Source organism: Stenella coeruleoalba (assembly GCF_951394435.1).
Source record: "Stenella coeruleoalba genome assembly, chromosome: 5".
Lineage (NCBI taxonomy): Eukaryota > Metazoa > Chordata > Mammalia > Artiodactyla > Delphinidae > Stenella > Stenella coeruleoalba.
In genome coordinates this window covers 97537492-97559242 of record NC_137150.1, presented here as the reverse complement: position 1 = coordinate 97559242, position 21751 = coordinate 97537492, and the positions used below count along the sequence as shown (strand labels likewise).

General features: G+C 42.7%; 2 protein-coding genes and 1 long non-coding RNA gene across 6 annotated transcripts in view; 2 read left to right on the top strand and 1 right to left on the bottom strand.

Annotated features, from left to right (window-relative positions):
- The window catches only part of COL8A1 (collagen type VIII alpha 1 chain), a 56144-nt gene extending 49388 nt beyond the window's left edge, over positions 1-6756 (top strand). Inside the window, exon 3 of the mRNA XM_079921484.1 lies at positions 2198-6756. Within this exon, the coding sequence (XP_079777610.1) occupies positions 2198-4104 (1907 nt within the window). The 3' untranslated portion in view covers positions 4105-6756. The remainder of the gene's footprint in view (positions 1-2197) is intronic.
- LOC307186441 overlaps positions 1-20202 on the bottom strand; it is a 49088-nt gene extending 28886 nt beyond the window's left edge. For both annotated transcript variants that reach the window (XR_013828321.1, XR_013828322.1), the window contains exons 1-2: positions 20181-20202; positions 19874-20071 (exon numbers count right to left, since the gene is read on the bottom strand). This is a non-coding gene — a long non-coding RNA (uncharacterized lncRNA). The remainder of the gene's footprint in view (positions 1-19873; positions 20072-20180) is intronic.
- A 293-nt stretch (positions 20203-20495) lies between these two features.
- Positions 20496-21751, top strand: part of CMSS1 (cms1 ribosomal small subunit homolog) — a 379245-nt gene continuing 377989 nt past the window's right edge. For 2 of the 3 annotated variants that reach the window (XM_079921888.1, XM_079921887.1), the window contains exon 1: positions 20496-20689. In XM_079921888.1, the coding sequence (XP_079778014.1) occupies positions 20626-20689 (64 nt within the window). In that variant the 5' untranslated portion in view covers positions 20496-20625. The remainder of the gene's footprint in view (positions 20690-21751) is intronic. The other variant, XM_079921889.1, reaches the window with a different exon arrangement.

Here is a 21751-nt window from a genome sequence, read left to right as displayed (position 1 = left end):
TTCAACACCAGCAAAATGCCTATCACTGTGAGAGACATTTTCTTTTTTTAAAATTTTTTTAAGTCTTTTTTTTTTTTTGGCCACACCGCGCGGCTTGTGGAATCTTAGTTCCCCGACCAGGGATTGAACCTGGACCCTTGGCAGTGAGAACACAGAGTTTTAACAACTGGGCCACCAGGGAATTCCCGAGAGACATTTTCTTATTAAACTCAGTTGGGTTATAAGAAACGTAGGAAACCTAGCACTTGCAGGAAAGGAATTGCAATCAGAGTAGCAATTCCCTTTGAGGCGGTGGAGGCCATTCCCACTGGTCCCTGCAAAAGCAGGAAGCTCTGCTTCTGGGGAACTACTGGATTTGGTACTAATAGGCCTGAGTGCCTAGAGGCCAGAAAGGAGAGAAACCTAGTCATTTAACCTCTTTGAAACTACTTTTCTTCATTTGTAAAGTAGGATTATTGAGAGAGTCTATGACATAAGGTAAGTACTAAATAAATGCTAAAGTACCATAAAAAACTTTGCTGCAGTTGGTCATTCAACAAAACCTAAGGAAGAACAGAATATACTCCAGGCACGTGCTAGACATTAGGGATTCCTGATGAATGTAATGTGACCCTGCCCCAGATGCTCTCTTGACAAAGGAGCTACACAGTTCCTGCTTAGCAAGAGCACACAGTAGTAATCCTATTAGCATAAAAGAAGTATTTCCAGTTTTCTTCCCTTTAGGAGCTGATATTCCACTTAGGGGATTATCTCAGTCATTTGTTTTCCTTCCTTTCTTGAATGGCCTGCCTGGATTTTGAAACTTCCTGTACTTATTCAGATGGGTACCAGATTGCAACTGAGGAATTTGGAAAATACATGAGTTCTGTGGTTCTATTTTGTTCCCTGACAATAGCTCAGTGAAAAATACAATGGTCAGGATTAAGATGCAACTAATGGTTAATATAAGACTTTGGGACCATCAATTTCATTTTTTTATGTTATTCCTTACTCTCAGTAGCATGAGAGGTCCAGAGTTGTGTTTCTCTGCAAGGCATAGCATAATCAGTATAATTACATGTGCTTTGTATTTCGATAACAATTCGAGAAAGCATAACGCCTTTCACATCTATTTTCTAATCTTGTAGTGTGGGTGTATTATTCTTGCTGTACAGACAGGCAAGCAGGGATGCTGATGGCTTAAGTGACCCAGTCAAGGTCTCATTTCAAGGCCAGAAAGAGAAGCTGAGCTTCCTGCTAATCCAGTTTAACTCCTTTTCCGCACTGTTTATCATCCTAAAATACCTTATTCACTACTCCTGTTTAAAAACCAAATTTGCAAGTGAGAAGTAACTTATTAAATTGAAGAATTAATATTTGAGGCTTAGGAAATCCTACAGCATATTAAAGAAATTAAACACATCGATTTGACTCTAGAGGACAGATTTTAAGATGTTATTAAACCACATACAGAATAAAAATAAAATGCTTCTATTCTTCCCTGAGTCTACATGATAATGACGGTCATCCTCTACATCATAGTATATTTCAGCACAAGAGGAAATATTATTTTTCCATATATTATATTTAAAATTCAAGGACATAGCAAAATAGAGTATAACATTAAATAGGGAAAAAATAAAAATGACTCCAACACTGTTTGAAATACACACACACATATATATATACACACACACACACACACATATATATACATACATATGTACATATATATAGAACACATGAGATGGAAATACAGATAAATGTCAAGTGATTATCTCTGAGTAGTGGGCTTATAGGCAACTTTGATTTTTCTTTGTCCTTCTTTGAACTCTTTATAGTGAATACACCATAATATCTCCAAGTTTGTACTAGGAAGAATGTTTCTTCATTACTTTTTAGCTGTTTTACTTAACTAATGCTGATAAAAGCAGCCACAGATATCAGTTCCCAAAACAGTATCTCAAATATGACAAAGAAATTATCAGCCTGATTGTCCATTAAGTACTGATAATACAGTCCTGGAACATGAGCACATTATTCCTAGTCTTTCCTCTTGATAAGTAATAGGCAAATGTGTCAGAAGTAAATAATGATCGAACTGAGGGATGATCAATATTAATCTCTCTCTCTCTCTCTCTCTCTCTCTCTCTCACACTCTCACTCTCCCTCCCTCCCTCCCTCCCTCCTTCTCTCTCTCTCCCCCCTCTCCCCGCAGAAATACCATTAGCCAGTTTAAGGGGGGAGCAAGGTCCCCGTGGAGAGCCTGGCCCAAGAGGACCACCTGGGCCCCCTGGCTTACCAGGTCAAGGGATACCTGGAATCAAAGGAAAACCAGGGCCACAGGGATATCCAGGAATTGGAAAGCCAGGTATGCCTGGAATGCCAGGAAAGCCAGGAGCCATGGGAATGCCCGGGGCCAAAGGTGAAATTGGACCCAAAGGGGAGATCGGACCCATGGGGATCCCAGGACCGCAAGGACCTCCAGGGCCTCACGGACTTCCTGGCATTGGGAAGCCAGGTGGGCCAGGGTTACCAGGGCAACCAGGTGCCAAAGGTGAGCGAGGACCCAAAGGACTACCAGGACCTCCAGGCCTTCAGGGTCCTAAAGGAGAGAAGGGCTTCGGGATGCCAGGTCTGCCAGGCCTGAAGGGTCCTCCAGGGATGCATGGCCCTCCCGGCCCTGTCGGACTTCCAGGAGTGGGCAAACCAGGAGTGACAGGCTTCCCTGGGCCCCAGGGCCCCCTGGGAAAGCCAGGCCCTCCAGGCGAACCTGGGCCACAAGGCCCTATAGGGGTCCCGGGGTTTCAAGGACCTCCTGGGATGCCTGGAATTGGAAAACCAGGCCAGGATGGGATCCCTGGGCAGCCAGGATTTCCAGGTGGCAAAGGGGAACAAGGACTGCCAGGACTGCCAGGACCCCCAGGCCCTCCAGGGATCGGGAAACCCGGCTTCCCAGGCCCCAAAGGCGACAGGGGCATAGCGGGTCTTCCTGGGGCTCTGGGACCAAGAGGGGAGAGAGGACCAGCAGGTGCCCCTGGATTGGGGGGCCCACCAGGAGAGCCAGGCCTGCCTGGAATCCCAGGTCCCATGGGCCCTCCAGGGGCTATCGGTTTCCCTGGACCCAAAGGAGAAGGTGGGGCTGTGGGACCACAGGGGCCAATAGGTCCCAAGGGTGAGCCAGGGCTTCAAGGCTTCCCAGGAAAGCCAGGTTTCCTTGGTGAAGCTGGGCCCCCCGGCATGAGGGGTTTGCCAGGTCCCATAGGGCCCAAGGGGGAAGCTGGGTATAAAGGTTTGCCAGGGCTCCCTGGTGCCCCAGGGCTGCTTGGACAGAAGGGAGAGCCAGGAATCCCAGGGGAACAGGGCTTACAGGGCCCCCCAGGTATCCCAGGGATTGCAGGCCCGAGTGGCCCCATTGGACCTCCTGGAATTCCTGGCCCCAAAGGGGAACCGGGTCTCCCAGGGCCCCCTGGGTTCCCTGGAGTAGGGAAGCCCGGAGTGGCAGGACTTCATGGCGCCCCAGGGAAGCCTGGTGCCCTTGGTCCCCAAGGCCAGCCTGGCCTTCCAGGGCCCCCAGGCCCTCCAGGACCCCCAGGACTCCCAGCTGTGATGCCCCCGACATCACCACCCCATGGAGAGTATCTACCCGATATGGGGCTGGGAATTGACGGAGTGAAACCCCCCCACGCCTATGGGGCTAAGAAAGGCAAGAACGGAGGGCCAGCCTACGAGATGCCTGCATTTACCGCTGAGCTGACTGCGCCTTTCCCACCTGTGGGGGCCCCAGTGAAGTTTGACAAACTGCTCTATAACGGCAGACAGAACTACAACCCGCAGACGGGCATCTTCACCTGTGAGGTCCCTGGGGTCTACTACTTTGCATACCACGTTCACTGCAAGGGAGGCAACGTGTGGGTTGCTCTGTTCAAGAACAACGAGCCCATGATGTACACGTATGACGAGTACAAGAAGGGCTTCCTGGACCAGGCGTCCGGGAGCGCGGTGCTGCTGCTCCGGCCCGGAGACCGGGTGTTCCTCCAGATGCCCTCTGAACAGGCTGCGGGACTGTATGCCGGGCAGTATGTCCATTCCTCTTTTTCAGGGTATTTATTGTATCCCATGTAAGAAAGAAAAAAAGAGAGAAATTTAATAGAAGAAAAGAAAAGGATGCACCAAAAAATCCAAATGGGAAACATAATTGCTTCAAAACATTTATATAGTTGGAAAGTTATATTTAAGTGAAAGTCTGAACCATCATGTACAAATAAAAACTAAGATGCATGTTTAGTGCTCTGCACAGCAGCTTGTGATTGAAAATGATGGGATAGATTTATGTATCAAGTACTGACACTTGTGTTGTACCCACTGGAATCGTATTAGCTGTTTATGTTATGTGCTTCCATGATAACCTGCTTATTCAGATCAAAGTATTTCAGTATGAAAGAGCATAGCTAATGAAAGTCACTCGCTCATACTGTTTACTTTAAAATATTTATAAATATGACTTAAAGAAATGTCAATGATAACAATTACATACCGTATTTACTTGCATAATTTCCTCTGTATTTGTGCAGATACTTTGCCATGGGATGTGGGAGAGCTCTGCAGTGCTTTTCCCCAGTGAGGCGTGGACAGAGAACCAGGGTAGAGCTTTACTCCAAGGGATGTTTCTCCCCTGTCGGAGGCTGTGTCTTTCACAACAAGAGTTCTACTCAGAATTGTGTGTCTAGTGTCCCTAGAAGAACAACTGTAGTGTATTTACTCGTGCCTTCTGTGTGCCTAGCACTGGATGAGACACTTCTGTGGGGCCTAAGACAGTGCCCCGTAGGGAGCTAACAAACCAGCTGGGAGACATGAGTAGGAAGTAACTCATTTATTCCTCACGGGTTCTTTTTGCTTATTATTTTTTTTTCCTGTGATTTTTTTTTTCTTTCTTGTTGTCTCCATGTAATTTCCATTATGACCCAACTAATATAAACACTTGGAAGTCATAAGAAAAAAAGTAACCCTCTCCCCTCATAACTTTCCAGTTTTGCGGAATGTTCATTATAAATAGCAGTTATTAATTGTGTTTACATGCATATAATAATCCCCCTCCTTTGCCTACAAACACAAATGACTACAATGAGGCTTCACCCACAAAGGGGATATCAGTACTTTTTAGTAGCTACTGAATTTCAAAGAAATTTCCCTGTGTAGTACACATACAAATCGGTGTGTCATCTGAAGTTCCAAAGTGAATTTCCTAAATCCAAGCCGTCCTTTGATCGGGGAAAGAGGGGGGAGTTTCAGAATTACATAGGAAAATAAATTGTTTTGAAAAAATAATTTCTGAAGTTTTAAATTAAAAAATAGATGTATTACTTCCTGCTGTAGGTACTAAAAATGCAGGAAGCAACCTGTGGAAGAGCACCTGGAATGTCAGAGGGCAATGACAGCCCATGCTTTTTATGTCACCCCACAAGTACAGGAGTCAATACAAATTTAAAGAGAAAAGTAAATTTTTTTCCAGGTTTTCATTTAGGTACATACTAATTGCTTTGCACATTCAAATCTGGTCTCGAAACACAGACAAAGCATTTCAAGTTGGCTATGAGTCTGCTGCTGACACTATAAGCCACTGGAGGGAATAATGTGGGGCTATGGTGGTGGAGTCTTGTATCTACTCCTCAAAGTTAAGAGTGTTGAAATGAGGGGATAGGTACAGATGGGAAGATACACAAATAAATACGGTATAAACACACATGGAATCGTGTCTATGTCAAATCTGAATCATTTTAACCATCAAGAATATTCTCCTCAGCCTAATATCTGTCTTTTCCCTATATGGTATACAAGCACCATTTCTTCTCAATTTCTTAAAAAGAGAAATGAGTTCATTACCACGTGGTTTCTTACTCACAGCTAATTATATGACAAACTTTTCCCATCAAAAACATATCCCACCCAACCTTCATTTTCAAAGCAGACAGCATTTATGTGGCCAAATATCCTTTGGGTTGGTCTTGAGGATGCTGGTTTTGGGACGATGGCTATGACAGCCACATGGATCCACTGGGCTCTGTCTGCTGAAAAGCTGCATTGAAATGGCTTGGAGGCAAGTCAGATCAGCTGATTTATAAAACTGTATTTATCTGTACATGTATGGGCTTTTTATTTCCACCAAGAGAGAAAGTAGCTCTTTAGTCAAAACCAAATTTCACTTTTCAAATACCTTCCAACTTATTTATTGGTTGTTACTCAATTGCATGTGTGTGTGCGTGTGTGTGCGCGTGCATGCGCGCATGTGTGTATTATCAGGCATATGCTTCTAACTTTTAGACAGGGGAGGAGAAAAATCTATGCCAGATACTGTATATTCTACAATGGTGCTAATCTCAGAGCTAAATGAATTACTCCATTTAATTTAAAAAGAGTTTTAAATAATTATCTATGTATCTTTGTTTCCCTTTTGAATGTTGCACATCATGTTAACACATTTAGTGTAAAAGCAGATGAAACAACCACATGTTCTAAAGTCTAGGGATAGTGCTACAATCCCTATTTAATTCAAAATTAACTAGAACTTTTCCATGTGAAATGGACCAAACTGACAATATTGTTATTTAAATACAGAGTTTTAATGCAGGATGACATCCCACAGGGGAAAAGAATGTCTGTAGTGGTGACTGTTCTCAAATATTTTACAGAATATTGGTAACTTTGAGTTTCCATGATAGATTTGAGACATGTCAATAGCAAATCATTTTTGTATTTAAATTTTTGTACTGATTTGAAAAAAAAGTCTTATTAAATACCTTTAAAAGTATGTTTCTCATCTTGTTCATATCACTCAGCTGACACTGTTTGAACTTCGTAACTGTTTATCCCCCAACGTGTTAATTAGCTGCTGACACAGAGACCTAACATAATCCTAGCTTAACGGGACAATTCTTTCTCTTTGACATAACAACTGCAAGCATAAGCGGGCTGGGGCTCATGTGGCAGCCCCAGTCAGGGCCCCAGGTTCCTTCTATCTTGTTGCTTTTCCACCAAGAGGGCGTGGCCTGCATCTCCAGGGTCCAGGAGAGCTAACCACCACAGGCACATTCCAGTCAGTGGGAAGGAAGAAAAATCAGGAAGGGGAGAGCATGCTTCCTTCTTAAAGAACTCAACCTAGTGGTTGCTTAGATCACCCTCCCACATACCATGCTCTGAATTTAGTCACACTGGCACAACCAGCTGCAAGGGAGTGTGGGAAATGGAATATTTACTGCAGGCAAGCACATGTCCAGCTAAAAATCAGAGGTTCTATTAATACAGAAGAAAGGAGAACAGATATTAGGGAACAATTAGCTGCTGCATCTGTCACATCCAACCTAAAAGGATAAACTGCCACAAATCTCTTTTCTCCCACAAAAAAACTAATCTTCATGTACTCAATTCTGTTACAGTTTGCCACACCAGAGCCAAAATTTTTGAGGGGAGATAGTGATGAGTGGAGCTTCAGAGCAGAAACAGACCTGTTTCAAGAACCTAAAGGTCTTAATAAGCATCACTGATAAGGAAAGAATTCTTTTGTGATGACTTATCAAGTTCAGAATGATCACAGCTTATCATGTCTAGACTATCATAAAGTGATTACTCAAATCATTCAACAAGCAACTATGTAGCACCAGTCTGTGGCTGGTTAACTCACTTGTTTAAACGCATCAATCTGGAAATTCAAGGCCATAGCTTCCATTCCCACATAGCCCAACTAGTTCTATTTCATTCCACAGCCAAAGGCTCTTCCATAACATGGACCAGTCATCTCATGTGCACACAGTGTTGGTCACAAAAGTAAATGGAAGGATAGATACAAGTGACAGAGGCAAGGAGGAATAAATGGTTGGAATTTAGAATGCCGGACAAGCAGGGCAAATCCATCATTACAATAGGTCTATAGTATCCCTTTACATTAAAACAAAACAAAAAGTAGCCCCTACTTTGCACCTGATATTACTAGGCAATGTGAGGGGCACATAAGCAATAGAAAACATGACCATTCTTTTAAAAAGTATCTTTTGTTTAGAGGACATCAAGATGTTTGTTAAACAAGTTGACTTCCAGGTGATATACAAACAAGGGTGGTATGAAGGCAACTGGATGCATAGGTGCTAGCAAAGTTCAGAAAGAGAAAGGCCATTCCATGCTGCTCCCCTCCTGGGAATGCCTTCTCTGACCTATCTGCTCGATAATCCCTCCTCACCCCTCAGGACACAGCACAAGCATCACCTCTCCTTCCCTACTGCTCAGATTTAGTCACTACCCTGCCTTGTACAATCTTCTGTCCCTTTACTTTTCCTGCTTTATAACTGAACTGTTTGTCTGTCTCCCCTATTGATAGAGTGTAAGCCTCTTGAGAGCAGGCACCTGTTTCATCTTTGCATCCACAGCTCATCACAGAGCGCTGGTCCAGCTCCAGGGTGGAGGGAAGAATGAATCTCACAGGGTTGCTGTGGGAGCTAGTGCTAAACTCGATGTGAGGTGTGACTGAATCCAGCTCTGGGATTCCAAGATTATACAGAAGATTATATGTCCCAAGATTATTTAGAAGTCTACTGTGGGATAAAAGCTAATCTCAGGTAGTTTTTTGGAGAATACGACTTTTAAAGAAATCATCTTTAATTTGACAGAATTTGGATGAATGGAGCATAGGGCAGTGTGTGTGTGTGTGTGTGTGTGTGTGTGTGTGTGTGTGTGTGTAAGAGAGAGAGAGAGAGTCAGAAGGGGCGGCGGGGGTGGAGTGGGGTGGGCAGAGATAAGGGAAATGACCTGACTGGTTCAGAAGAACTACTCAAAAACTAGTAAAGGAAACATTTAATAACCAAAGAAGGATCAAGTGATGTAGGGCTTTACATATAGGGAAGATACATTTATATTTTATCTAATATGCAATAAGAAGACATTGTAGGTCCTTAAGCAGGAAAATGGTATGAACATAAGTATTTTAGAAAAGTTACTTTGATGATTCTATGGAGAATGTATGATACAAGTAGCAAAACCAATGAGGAGATCAGAACAGCTTTAATCCAGGAATGGGGTGATGGGTTGATGGTTCAGGGAGCCTAACCAAGTCTAAAGAGTGAGAGTCACATGTCAGGTCAGGTGTTAGGGTTTAAGGACTGCATAACAATGGAGCTATCTCAAGGGCTAGGAAACGGAATGAAGAACTGAAAACTGAAGAGACAGTTGAAAGACAGAACTGACCCTGGAGACAATCCCAGGATGGCCTTATGAGGGAGAAGGAAGCTTGACTTGAAGGTGGTTTCCTCACTGATACGCTTGGAAAACAGGGACGGTGCCACTGATAGAAATAGGCAGTCCTCCAGTGGAGCCTGCTCCAGGCGGGGAAAGAAGAGACGCTTGGTTTACACATTGACTTGTGGGATCTGCCTGTGCACCAGATGCGCATTTGCTAGGCAGATGAGGGTAAAGCCATGAGCCTGGAGAGAGACCTGGTGGCCTATTGTAATAAGAAGGAGAGGAAAGGCACTCAAAATCAGTGGCACCATTTGCAGACAAAAGTGATTAGAGTGCTTTAAAATCTCCTCCCTTACTTGCTCCAGGAATTTATTTAACAGATCCTTTCATCACAGATATAGCAAAGGGAAATGGCATACCAATCCACATGGAATTACAGTGAACTCCAAATACGCAGAGCCAATAAAAAGTGTAAATCAATCATGTTTTCCTATATTTCAGAAAAGTTTTTCTCCTTAATGGTCCTTGTGACTCTAAAATGAAAATATCACGCTCATTCCATATCATGAAAAAGAAAAATATCTACGGAGTAGCCTTAGGGTTATCTTTCTTCTAGCAAAGAGTTACACAGAATTTCTGATGCTTTCATTTTCAAAACCAATATTTGTATCAGGATCAACTTTATGCTCAGATATGTTATTCTTTATGATGTCAAATAGATGTTAATGATTTTTATTATTAGAAAAAATATTTTTTGCTAATTCCTGGAGATAAGTGCATTGGACTTTCAATTTAAAAAGTGGGGCACATCATCCCATTTTAACAAATTATTCAGAAGTTTCTCATGTGTGTTACTGAAACACAGAACCATCTAACTGAATTTTCCTTTGAGGCATCCAGAACCTTTCTAGAGGTTTTTTTCCTTTGCTATCTTAATGCAAGTAAAAATAGATTTTTATTAGATTCAAAAGCACTTCTAAATTAAAGTTTATGATTCCTGTGGAGACCTACAATTCACATGCTTTGTTAAAACCACCAAGACCTAAAAATTAATTTTATAATGAGCATGGCCAAGTCAGTTCTCATCTAACAAGTGAGTGGCTGGCAGCAACATTCACATCTGCTCTTCATTTGTGGGTGACAGACACAATGGGGAAAGCATGGAATGCTTCCCAGATTCCAACTGCCTACTAGTAAGAGCTGCCTTTCCTCACCAAGGCCAATGCTGTCCTTGTCATTTGTTCTGCCAAACCAGAGTCATCAATATAGAACATGTTAGGAGAGGGCTCTGAGGCCAGGCTCAGAGAACCAATCTCAGCTCCTCTATTTAACAGCTGTGATATCTTGAATCAATTATTTAACGTCTCTAAACTTCAGCTTTTGCACCTGTAAAACAGTAGGTGATAATAGTAACTATCTTCTACATTTGGGAGGGTGTTATGGAGGGGCAACAACCGCTACTATTTACTGAGTGACAACAATGTACCAAAATGCTTTAACTGTTTTTATGTATTAACTTAGTTACTCCTTATCATGACTCTTATTATTAGCTCCATATTACAGCTGAGGCAAAGTAACTTGTCCAAGATCTAATGACAATGCCAAGATTTTAACCCACACATCTGGCTCCATAGTCCATGTTCTGAGCTATTACACCATACTGCCTAAAGGCAGGAGATAAAAGTTCTCGGCTGCCTGAGGAGCAAACAACTGTCAGTGAAGGTTTAGAATAGTAGCTTGCCTCAAAAGAGAGAGAGATGACCTCAGTTATTTCTTAGTTACTGTCCTTACCAGAGACAAGGAAACAGCCAGCTATCAAAAGACTACATACTGACATGTCATGGTGACATCCTTACCCCTTAGGAGATATGAAGGCAGTTGGCTTTAAAAACTGAAGGTACCACCTCACACCTATTAGGATGGCTACTATGAAACAACACAGAACAGTACAATACAAAACATAACAAGTGTTGGTGAGGATATGGAGAAATTGGAACCCTTGTGCACTGCTGGTGGGAAAGTAAAATTGGGCAGCAGCTATGGAAAACAGTATGGAGGCTCCTCGAAAACTGAAAAATAAAATTACTGTGTGACCCAACATTTCCAGTTCTGAGTATATATCCAAAAGAACTGAAAGCAGGGATGCAAACAGTTATTTGTACATTCCTGTTCATAGCAACATTATTCACGATATCTAAAAGGTGGAAGCAACCCAAATGTCCTTTGATGGATGAATAGATAAACAAAATGTGGTATATACATACAATGGAATACTATTCAGCCTTCAAAAAAGAAGGAAATTATGCTACATGCTACAACATGGATGATCCTGGAGGGCATTATGCTAAGAGAAATAAGCCAATAACAAAAGGACAAATATTGTATGATTCCACTTATATGAGACACCTAGAGAAGTCAAATTCATAGGAGACAGAAAACAGAAGGGTGATTTACAGGTGCTGGGCGCAGGGGGAGGAAGGGATGAGGAATTATTGCTCAATGGGTATAGGGTTTGATTTGCAAGATGAAAAGAGTTCTGGACATGGATGGTGGTGATGGTTGCAAAGTAATGCGAATGTACTTAATGCCACTGAACTGTACACTTACAAATGGTTAAGATGGTAAACTTTATGTTTTGTGTATTTTACTGTAATTTATAAAAATAATCTAAAAAATAAAAAAACTAGAGGGAAAATATCTGTTAACAGGACCAACCCATGATGTAGGATGTAACTGAAAATGACCTCCGGCAGCCACCCTTACCTCCACGTTCACCAGTGTTCACCAAATGGGTAAGGAGTCTAAGCCGTACCACAGCAGTGGTCCAGAAACTGCAAGTCCCAGCCTCTCCCAGGGAAGTTCTGCAGACCACTGTGGGGCTGCCACCTACTGCACCTCCTCTACTTCAGTGGATATGACCTTCTAGGGAGCTTAAGACCCAGCTGCTTGAGGCAGACAGTCCACCTTCACCTAGTGACTCCAAAGGACAAACTAGAATGAGTTTCCTTTCTTCTTCAAGGCTAAACATGCAATCACCATATCAATTTTCTGGTTCCAAAGGTGAAGTTAAAGATCAGGTGTTTCTTCTTCTAAATGATCTTTAGAGCTCGTACGTATTCAAGATTTGAACTTTTTTTAAAGTAAGTTTTACTTTAGCCACCTGACCTCACCAGGCCCTGTGGGAAGAAAGATGGAAAATTCACTGCAACTCTAGGCAGGGTACCCCGCGGCCCATAGGAGACAGGAAGTAAGCATGGCTTCTAAAACTTGCAGGTTCCCAAAGAACAAGTTCTCCCTCTTGTGGCCAGAGGAGAAACAACAGCTTCACAAGCAGGTTTTTTTCTTACATGAGAAAAGTGGGTCAGGAATTCACTTCTGAGGATACAGCGTGGATGGTTTGTCTCTGCTCCACGACGTCTAGGGCTACAACTGGAGGGGAATCAACACCTGGGGCCTGTAATCATCTGGAAGCATCTTCATTTATGGGTCTGCCTGTTGATGCTGGCTGTCAGCAGGGATCTCAGCTGAGCTGTGGGCCAGTATACCTACATATGTCCTTTTCACGTGGTTCCTCTGTGTGGCCTACCTTGGGCTTTCTCATTGTATCACACCTGGATTCCAAGTGAGCATCCCAAGGGAGCAAGGTGGAAATGCATAGAATTTTTAAGATTGTGCCTCAGAGGTCACAGAATATCCTTCCTACCATATTCTTTCAGCGGAGGTGACAAATGCTTGCCCAGATTCACAGAGAGGGAAGCAGACCCCACCACACAACAGAAGGAGTGTCAAGGTCACATTGTAAGAAGAGTATGTGGGATGGGAGACATTTGTGGCCATCTCTGAAAAACACAACCTGCGATATGTCTACCTGGATATTCAGGGTCTCATCCATAGTGCATACTCACTAGCGGACCTGGACATGGGACACGAAGATCCACACACTTTTGCTCACTCCCTAGTTCCCTGCAAATGCTTCTTCCCAGATCTCTTCGCTATTGAACTCTAAATATTATATCTTCCAGGCCCTTGACCCACTCAAGCACACAATTCACTATTGCTCAAGACTCTGTATTTATCCTTAGCTCAGACTATTTCTCTCTCCATTCGAAGGAGATAATTAAATGTACATCTTGAAGCTCTGCCCACTAGAAGGATTCTCCTCACACTGTCCTCTAGGGCCCCCCCCTGAGTGGGACTGTAGTGCAGTAGCAGTCCATTTTCAGCTCTACTAACATATCAAGCCTGAACCAGTCATGAATACTTCCTCTAACATCATCAGCTGGTCACAGGGAACACCTCATGAAGCCATAGGTGTGAGTGAGGAATACAAGACACAGAGATCTTTACCTCCTGTTCATGTAAATTACTTATGACTTCTGGACCTGCTTAGATGTGATCCCATATATATCATTTCTATTTTTCAGTGGGTTGCTGCTGTGGGCACCCAACCTTACAAAACCCAGGTCTAAAAGGGCAGCTCTGATAATATAATCATTTGATGCTCCATTGTCAAATGCTCAGTTTCTGCTAGAACTTAGTATCATGCCAGTAGCTGCTTTTTGAATGGTTCGGCTACTGAAGGTATGGCCTTACTCTAAAACCCTAGGAATTTCTGAAGGTCATGGTGAACAATAATAAGCAACGAAAAGACTTGGGTCAAAGGAAATTTGTGAATTATTCTCAAAGTACAATTTCTGGCCTGACACTTTTCAAGAAGCAATCTCATCACCACACCCTTTGCCCTGGGTTTATTAAACAGCCATTTCAAAAAGCAAAATAAATAAATAAACAAAACCCTGTGAGTTTGTGCTGTGATTCCCCTTTCAGGTCCTGCCAGACTCCACAGAGCATCATCAACCCTCACCTAGCACCTTGGAATCTACCACGTCATTATGAACTAAGGGGAAGAGCAGCTTGTGTCACAGCCTGGACCCACTGCCAAGGCTTCTCTTCTTTTGACCCTACTCAAAACTGGCAGCCTTTTGACTCAACTGATAAGTGACTTAGAGCAGTATTTCTAAGTGTGGCATAGGCTAGCTGTAAAATCTAAACAGGTGCACCAAATACTGTTCTCTATTTCTTGCATAGGTAGTAGGTGGTAGGAGATGAAAGATGCAATAACTTTTCCTTTCCCTTGAAGGGGATACCAGGCATGCCTCATATATCCAGACTTCTAAAAACATGATCAATGTTGCAGGGCCCTGAATATTTATGATTTATCTCTCACACTTTGGCATGTATGTATTTTCCTAGGGCATCCACAGTACTGGCCATTTCCTGCTCCCCAGATCCAATTAATACTATATCACCAATAAAATGGTTTAAAGTGATGTTTTGAGGAAGAGTTCAAATAATCATAGTCCTTATGAACAATATTATGACAAATATCAGGACAGTTAACCAGCCTTGAGAGTGTTCATAGGAAAATATTCACAACTTTGAGTGAATATGAACTCAATTTTTCCCAAGTGAAGGCAAACTGCTTTTGATATTTTTTCCCGATAGGAATCAAATACAACACATTTGCCAAAGCAAGTGCTAGAGGCTGTGTTGATTGGTTCAACCAAAGATATAACACCTGGTACTATGCTTAAAGATACCATGTGATTAAATTTACAGCAGTCCACCATCATTTGCCATGGTCCATCTGGCTTTGGAGGACCATACTAGTAAACCAAACCCCTTGCAGCCTTTAAGTCTTTTAGGTTGGCATTAATCTCTGCAACTTCACTAGAATGAGATAGTGCTTCTAATTTACTATCTTTGAAAGGACTGGGGAAAGGGAAGGCACTTTCAGGGGCTTCCACATGACCCTTCCTACCTTAACGGTTCTTACTTTATTGGTCAGAGGATCAATGTGATGGTCCTACCAGCTGCTAAGTACATCCATCTCAATTACGCACTCAGCAACTGGAGATATGACCATAAGTTGATGAACCCATTGAAGCCACCATGAAACAGATTTAGGCCAGGACTCTGTCACCTGGCCCCTGTATGCCCCACTCTAACGGGGGTTATGGTGGCAGTTTGGATTCCCTGTGTCAATGTAGTTACCCTGTATCCAACAGCCCTTGAAAGAGCTAGGTATTTCCCATTTCTACAGTGGACAATTACTCTGAAAAATGGCCATAGTTTCCTTTGGAAAAGGTATGAGTACATATTGTATATACTGGTTGTGTTGCAGAGAACTTCCTCAGGGGGATCCAGATTCCCTTTAATCGATGGATTCTTGAGTTTGAGAATTGGCTCATATCTGGAAACATGTCCAAAGATCATGCTTTTCCATTTTGGCAGTTAAAAATCTGCCTTCTGCTTACCAGCTCTTGATTTTGTTGTTGTTGCTATATAAGTCAATCAATACCCTCATTAGCTTTCTATCTTGCCCCTAGGAACTCATGGTCTGTGGAACACCACAGACCCCCTACATTTCAAGGATCCCTGACCACTGATTAAATTCACGTTGCTTCTGATGGTTCAGTGCTGCCAACCGCTTTCACTATTCTGGAATTCTATCATATTCACGGACACTCGGGCATCTCCTACTGTCACCTCTGGCCTACACAGGACAGTCACCACTGAGTCTCTCAACTAAGTCAGTGCCACACACTACTGCAATCTTATGGTGAAAGAACTGTCCTCTGGGCCCTCCCAGGGAAGAGAGTCAGCTGGTAGGTTCTCTGGTCTCACATAATAAATCCATTCTAAAGTCCACCGCTGAGTCTCCCGACCCTTTCCTTAATAATCTGCCAAGGCAGTCCCTATGTTTCCATCTCATTTACTATAGGTTACCATTGTGTCTAAGTTTTAAGATGCCATCCCCACAGGATGTTAGGACTTCACAGGACATTAAATCACTGGCCACTGGGGAGTGTCTCCATATCAATATCCTCTCTCCTACCCAGCTTCACACACTGCTGGTCCAATACTCTCAAGATCCATTACCTTAAGAAATTCGTGGTTCCTGCTGAATATATCATATATATATATATATATACACACACACATACACACAGATACAGATATATGTGTATATATACATATATATATATATATATGTATATATACCTATAGTCTTTCTTGTAAATAAATAATTTTCTCCTATAATAGGGGCTGTACTTTCCACTCTGTCTATGCTGAGAACTAACTCTAGTTATTGGTGAAGAAGCAATGAGAGGAGGTGAGGGCTCAAATATCATTTTGTGAGGCAACTGACTACAGTGAGGCCTTGAATGGTCTCCAGGTAATAAGAGGCTATTTTCCTCCAGCAAGGGAGAAAGGGCCAGTTCTGTCAGCCCAGAAGGCTCAAGAATCTGGAAGTTCAGGAACCTCAAGGACATCTACCCAAATGTCTCCATCTCAGTCTCAGTCTCTCCTTCCCTTTGAGGACTTGACTTGACCATAGGTAACATATCGGTCTGTGCAGTCAATCTCTTTGTAGCTCTGCTACCCTTTTGATCAAATTTTGACCTGAATTTATAGCACAGTATGGTCTCTGGTTGCAGAAGGGCTTCTTTTAAGCACTGCTAGGAAGGACTTCTGGTTTTCTCAGCATATTTGGAATTGATAATAACCAGCCAACTCCACAATCTTTAAAATTACAATTGCCCCATATCTTTCAAGTGTTAAAGCTATTGCACAAGCCAGCATTTCCCCTTCCACCTGTACGTCATTCTAATCTACCACAGGTGAGTGACTGTGTTTTAGTTATTGTGATGTTACAGTACACCAGAAGTTTTTACCATTCTTCTTAACACTACCAATTATGTCCTTGTTACCATCTGGTCAGTGAGTAAACTGATTTCCAAGTTTTATCTTGAGGGTCTGCTTTCTAGGGTATTTCCCTTACCAACTCTTAATTTAGGTTGCTTCTAAAGCAGACCTTGAGACTAGGACTTGGGTGCAGGTATATTATTTGGGAGGTGATCTCAGGAAGCACAAGTGAGAGACTGGGGAAAGGAGACATGAAAAACAGAAAAGGCAATAAAGTGTCCATCTGGGGACCCTTTAAAAAACTGTGTGAAACATATTTCAGAATTGTGCCACCAAAGGACAGAGAATCTGGAGCATTATCTACTAACACCTGTTCCCTTTTGGTTGAGGGTTGCCCTTGGGAGCATTAACTGCATTGATTCTTGGGCTGAGCAAGCTCCCATGGTGCCAGAGAAGCAGACGGTAGGGGTGCTCAGGGAGGGAAGTTGTCAGCATGATGGAAATAGTCTACCACAGCTACAAAGAAGCTCAGATATGGGCCAAGGGAAAATGGAGCAGGGCATCAATAGTATTGCTTCAAAGTCATAATGGAAGAAGACGACAGTATGATTAAAAGGGCATTGTCTCTGCCCCCTGGCTCCTGACGCAGAACTCCTAAATTCCTTGGAATTTCCTGAGTGGTAGGAGTCTTTTTTTCTAATAAGGTGTCACTTGGTGGGCTTCTGGACAGGGGCTGGTCACCAGAAACACCAAGCCATGATTAAAAGCTTGGAACTTTCAGCTCACTCCCCATCCTCCAAGAAGGGCAGAGGGGCTGGAGACAGATAATGATGAATCATGCCTATATATTGAAGCCTCCATAAAAATTCCAAAAGTATAGGGTTCAGAGAGCTTCCAGGCTGGTGAACAGATCCATATGCCAGGAATGCCACACTCCAACTCCACGGAAACAGAAGTTCCTGTGATTGGGACCCTTCTGTACCTTACTCTATACATCTCTTCATCTTGCTGTTCATCTGTATTCTTTATATAATAAACTGGTAAATATAAGTATTTCTCTGAGTTCTATAAACTATTCTAGTAAACGACTGAACCCAAGAAGGGAGTCCATGAGAACCTCTGATTTATAGCTGGTAGGTCAGAAGCATAGGTGACAACTGGGGACTTGTGACCGGCATCTGAGGTGGTTGGAATCCAGGGCCAATAGGAAGACTGATCCTGGGATAAGATCAGGACAGTGGGAAAGTGAACTCACATGGGAAAGTAGTAAGACTGTCTGGCAGCTTTGAATGTCATTTGAGATAAAGGGTCATTATTTGGAATTCTTAATGAGTTCTTAATGAACAGCACTTAACTTTAATGAAAATTTCTCTTTTGTGTAAGTGGATCTTTTCTTATATTTTAAATTATACAAATAACGTGTTATTTGATACCACAAAAATATATGTAACATACCTATAAGTTATAAAGCATAATACTTAAATGCACATCCACTCTATCTGAATTAGAACTTTGCCAATAATTTACATTTACCTTTGTTCTTCCTAATCTCATCTCTCTGACCACTCCCCTCCCCCACCAATCCATATCCTTTTTTTTTTTTTTTTTTGCCTCACCACACTGTGAGGCTTGTGAGACTCTAGTTCCCCGACCAGGGTTGAACCTGGGCCCTCCGCAGTGAGAGCATGGAGACCTAATCACTGGACCACCAGGGAATTCCCCCATCCTGAATTTCGTGCTTACTAGTCTCTTACCTTAAAATCACATATGAATTTTTTTGCCTGAATTTTTTTTAGTTTTCTTTGTATCTGAACTTTACAAAATGGTATCTGAGACTTGGCTTTTTTATTTTTTATTTTTTGCTTGGCTTTTTAAAATTAACCATTATATTTCCAAAGTATATCCATGTTATTATGTATGTTCATTCATTTACTCTGCTTAATTGTGCGGTTATATTGTAATTTAGTTATCCATTTTCCTATATAAAACATTTGGGTTGTTTCCAAATTTTTGCTATTATTAACAGTGCTGCTGTGAATATTCTTTTATCATTTCCTGGTACACATACGCAACAGTTTCCCAAATGTATATAGTTAGGAGTGGAAATTGCTGGATCATAAGGTGTGTATGTTGACCTTTTCAAGATTTTGCCGTATTGCTTTTCTAAGTGGTTATACCAATTTACACTCACAGCAATAACGTTTAAGAGTTCCTACTGACACACATACTCTCCAGAATTTGGTACGGCCAGACTTCTTAATTTTGTCAATTTACTGAATGAAAAACAGTAGCTCATTGTAGTCTTTTTTGTATTTCTCGGATTAATAATGAGACAGAACATCTTTTCATATGCTTATTGGTCATGGCACTTCCTCCTCCTCATTGGTATTTCTTATCTAACTTTTCAGTCAACCACCATAATTTCTGCCATCTACATTTCCTCATGAAAGACACATTACTTTCTATGATCACAGATTATTTTACATTTGGCATATTTATATAGCTAATATCTTCCCTTTTAGAGCGTTTAGGACATACTGATAAAGTCTTATCAGTAATGCATTTATAAGCCACCTATTAGTTGGGTGGGTTTTGGATAATTTTCACATTTGGCTAATCTTATCCTCATCAGATTAAGAGTCCCGGTTGTTTCTGAGAATGTATCCTCATCATTAGTTTAGACCTTCATCCTTACAAGTTGTAGCTCCTCTACTTGAGTTGGTGAAATCTGGAAGGCGGGATCGTATCCTACTCATCTTTAAACCAGTATTCCAATTACAGTGACAGGCACATCACGTGTATTTAATGCATTTTCGTATGATTTTCACCTCATGACTCTCCTGAAAAGTATCGTCCACACACTTAGTTTACAGCTGGCCCCAGCCCTAGGCGCCCAGCGGGTTTTCCCTGCCCACCTCTGCCACTTGAGGGAGTGAGACAAGCACCGTAGGTCGCTTACCTATACTTGGGCAGCAACGGGCTCCCTTCTTCTTCCCTTGTTTCACAAAACCAGGTGGGGGGGGGGGCGCGGTCGAAGAGAGTGCGGGGAAGTCGACTATAAACTCTCCGTACTTCTCGGGTCTGTCCGTTGGCAAGCACTTCTGGACCAGTCAACAGTTACTTTCCTCATATCGTATAAAAAGAGCAGTACCCTCATCTACAAGAAAGGTCCAAAATTCATGGTCATGACTTGTGCACGATTTTTTATAGAGCAAACTGTAAAAACACACCGACGCCCAAACACTAACACACAGACGAAAACACACCCACGTGCTATGGTCTTCTCCCGCGACTCAAGGCCTTTGAAACCGAACAGAGGAAAACTGTCTTAGCATTTGGTCTCCCACTTTCGACAATATCTATTCGGCAAAAATAAAACCTAAACAAAATGTTTTAAAGGTCGCACTTAAAAAAATGATGTACTCTTTCTGCTTACGTGTCTTCCCTTCTTTCGGCTTTTGTGGGGGTTTACTTTAAGTCTCCAGACTGATCCTGCCCATCCGCACTGATGTAGAAACTGCGAACAGTTAGACGCAGCTGCCGGGGAGGCGAGGCGGAGGTTATGACGTCATCGCCGCGGGGCGGAGGCGACAGTGTCTGAGGAGAGGCTGAGCGTGCTGCGACGCCGGCATCCCTCCTCAGAAGCAGCGCGAGTCACGGTCAGCGCCCGCTCCTCCCTGGTGGTCGGGCCACGTCGAGTCCCGCGTGGAGATGGCAGACGATCTTGGAGACGAGTGGTGGAAGACCCAGCCGGCAGGAGCAGCCAGCAGCCCAGGTACCGACTCTGCCCGCGCTCCTGCGGGTCCTCCCCCACCCCACAGCCTTCCGTGCGCCTCAGCCCGGGCCGGCGCTGCCTCTGGCGGTCGCCGCTCTCTGCCTCGCGGTAGTGCACACCGCCGTGTGGTGCACGCGAGCGTCGCGGAGCAAGTGAAGCAAGAGATATACTAACACGTGAAACAGACAAGTGTGACAGTAACTCATACCTGCCCTCTAGTCAGGAAGGACCCTTTTCCAAGCTGTATTTTGTTTGTCTTTATTTCTTAACAGATAAGACAGTTTTCGCGGAGACAGGGAGTTTGGGCTTAGCGGTTAAGGGTTAACTCCTGGGTTACGTTCAGACTGCTTCTGTTCAAATCGCGACTCCAGCCTTTTAATACTGTTTAGCCTCCTTTTCCTCATCTGTAAAAGAAGCGTAATAATGCCAATTTCATAAGGTTGTCGTGAAGATAATACAAATGATGCACTTTAGCACAGTGCTTGGTACATAATATGTGAGCAGTAAATAAAAGCTTTAGTTTTTCTTGCTATCGTTAGCGGCAGCAGCATCATATCATCATCATATCGTTTGGACTTTTAGAGCCTGAAGGAGACTTGGAGATCCGCTTGGATTCACCCAATTGACAGATGAGGAACATGAAACCTAAAGATATCAAATAACATGACAAGTTCACATAGCTAGTTGGTGTCAGAAACGAGAGTGGAATTCAGTTAACACAGTTCAGACAATGTTTATTATGCTACGTGTACCTACTGCCAATGCAGTGAATATTTTATCCTTGAGTAGATAGTGTTAAATAACTCCTCACCACAGGCTGGCCTTGAACTTTTCAAGTCTCATGGCTTAATATACAATTGTTTTTTTAAATCATTCTTCAGAGTCTGCCTCTCTTCTTTACTAGATTCTAAGATTTTTTTATGGTAAAACCAAAGCCTGATTCATGTCTGTAGAGTCCACAGGACCCTGCACATGATTGACAGTTGATACATATTTGCTGCAATCATTAATATTGAAATGTGAGTTGAGAAATAGCCATTGAAAACAACGAACATTGTTTCA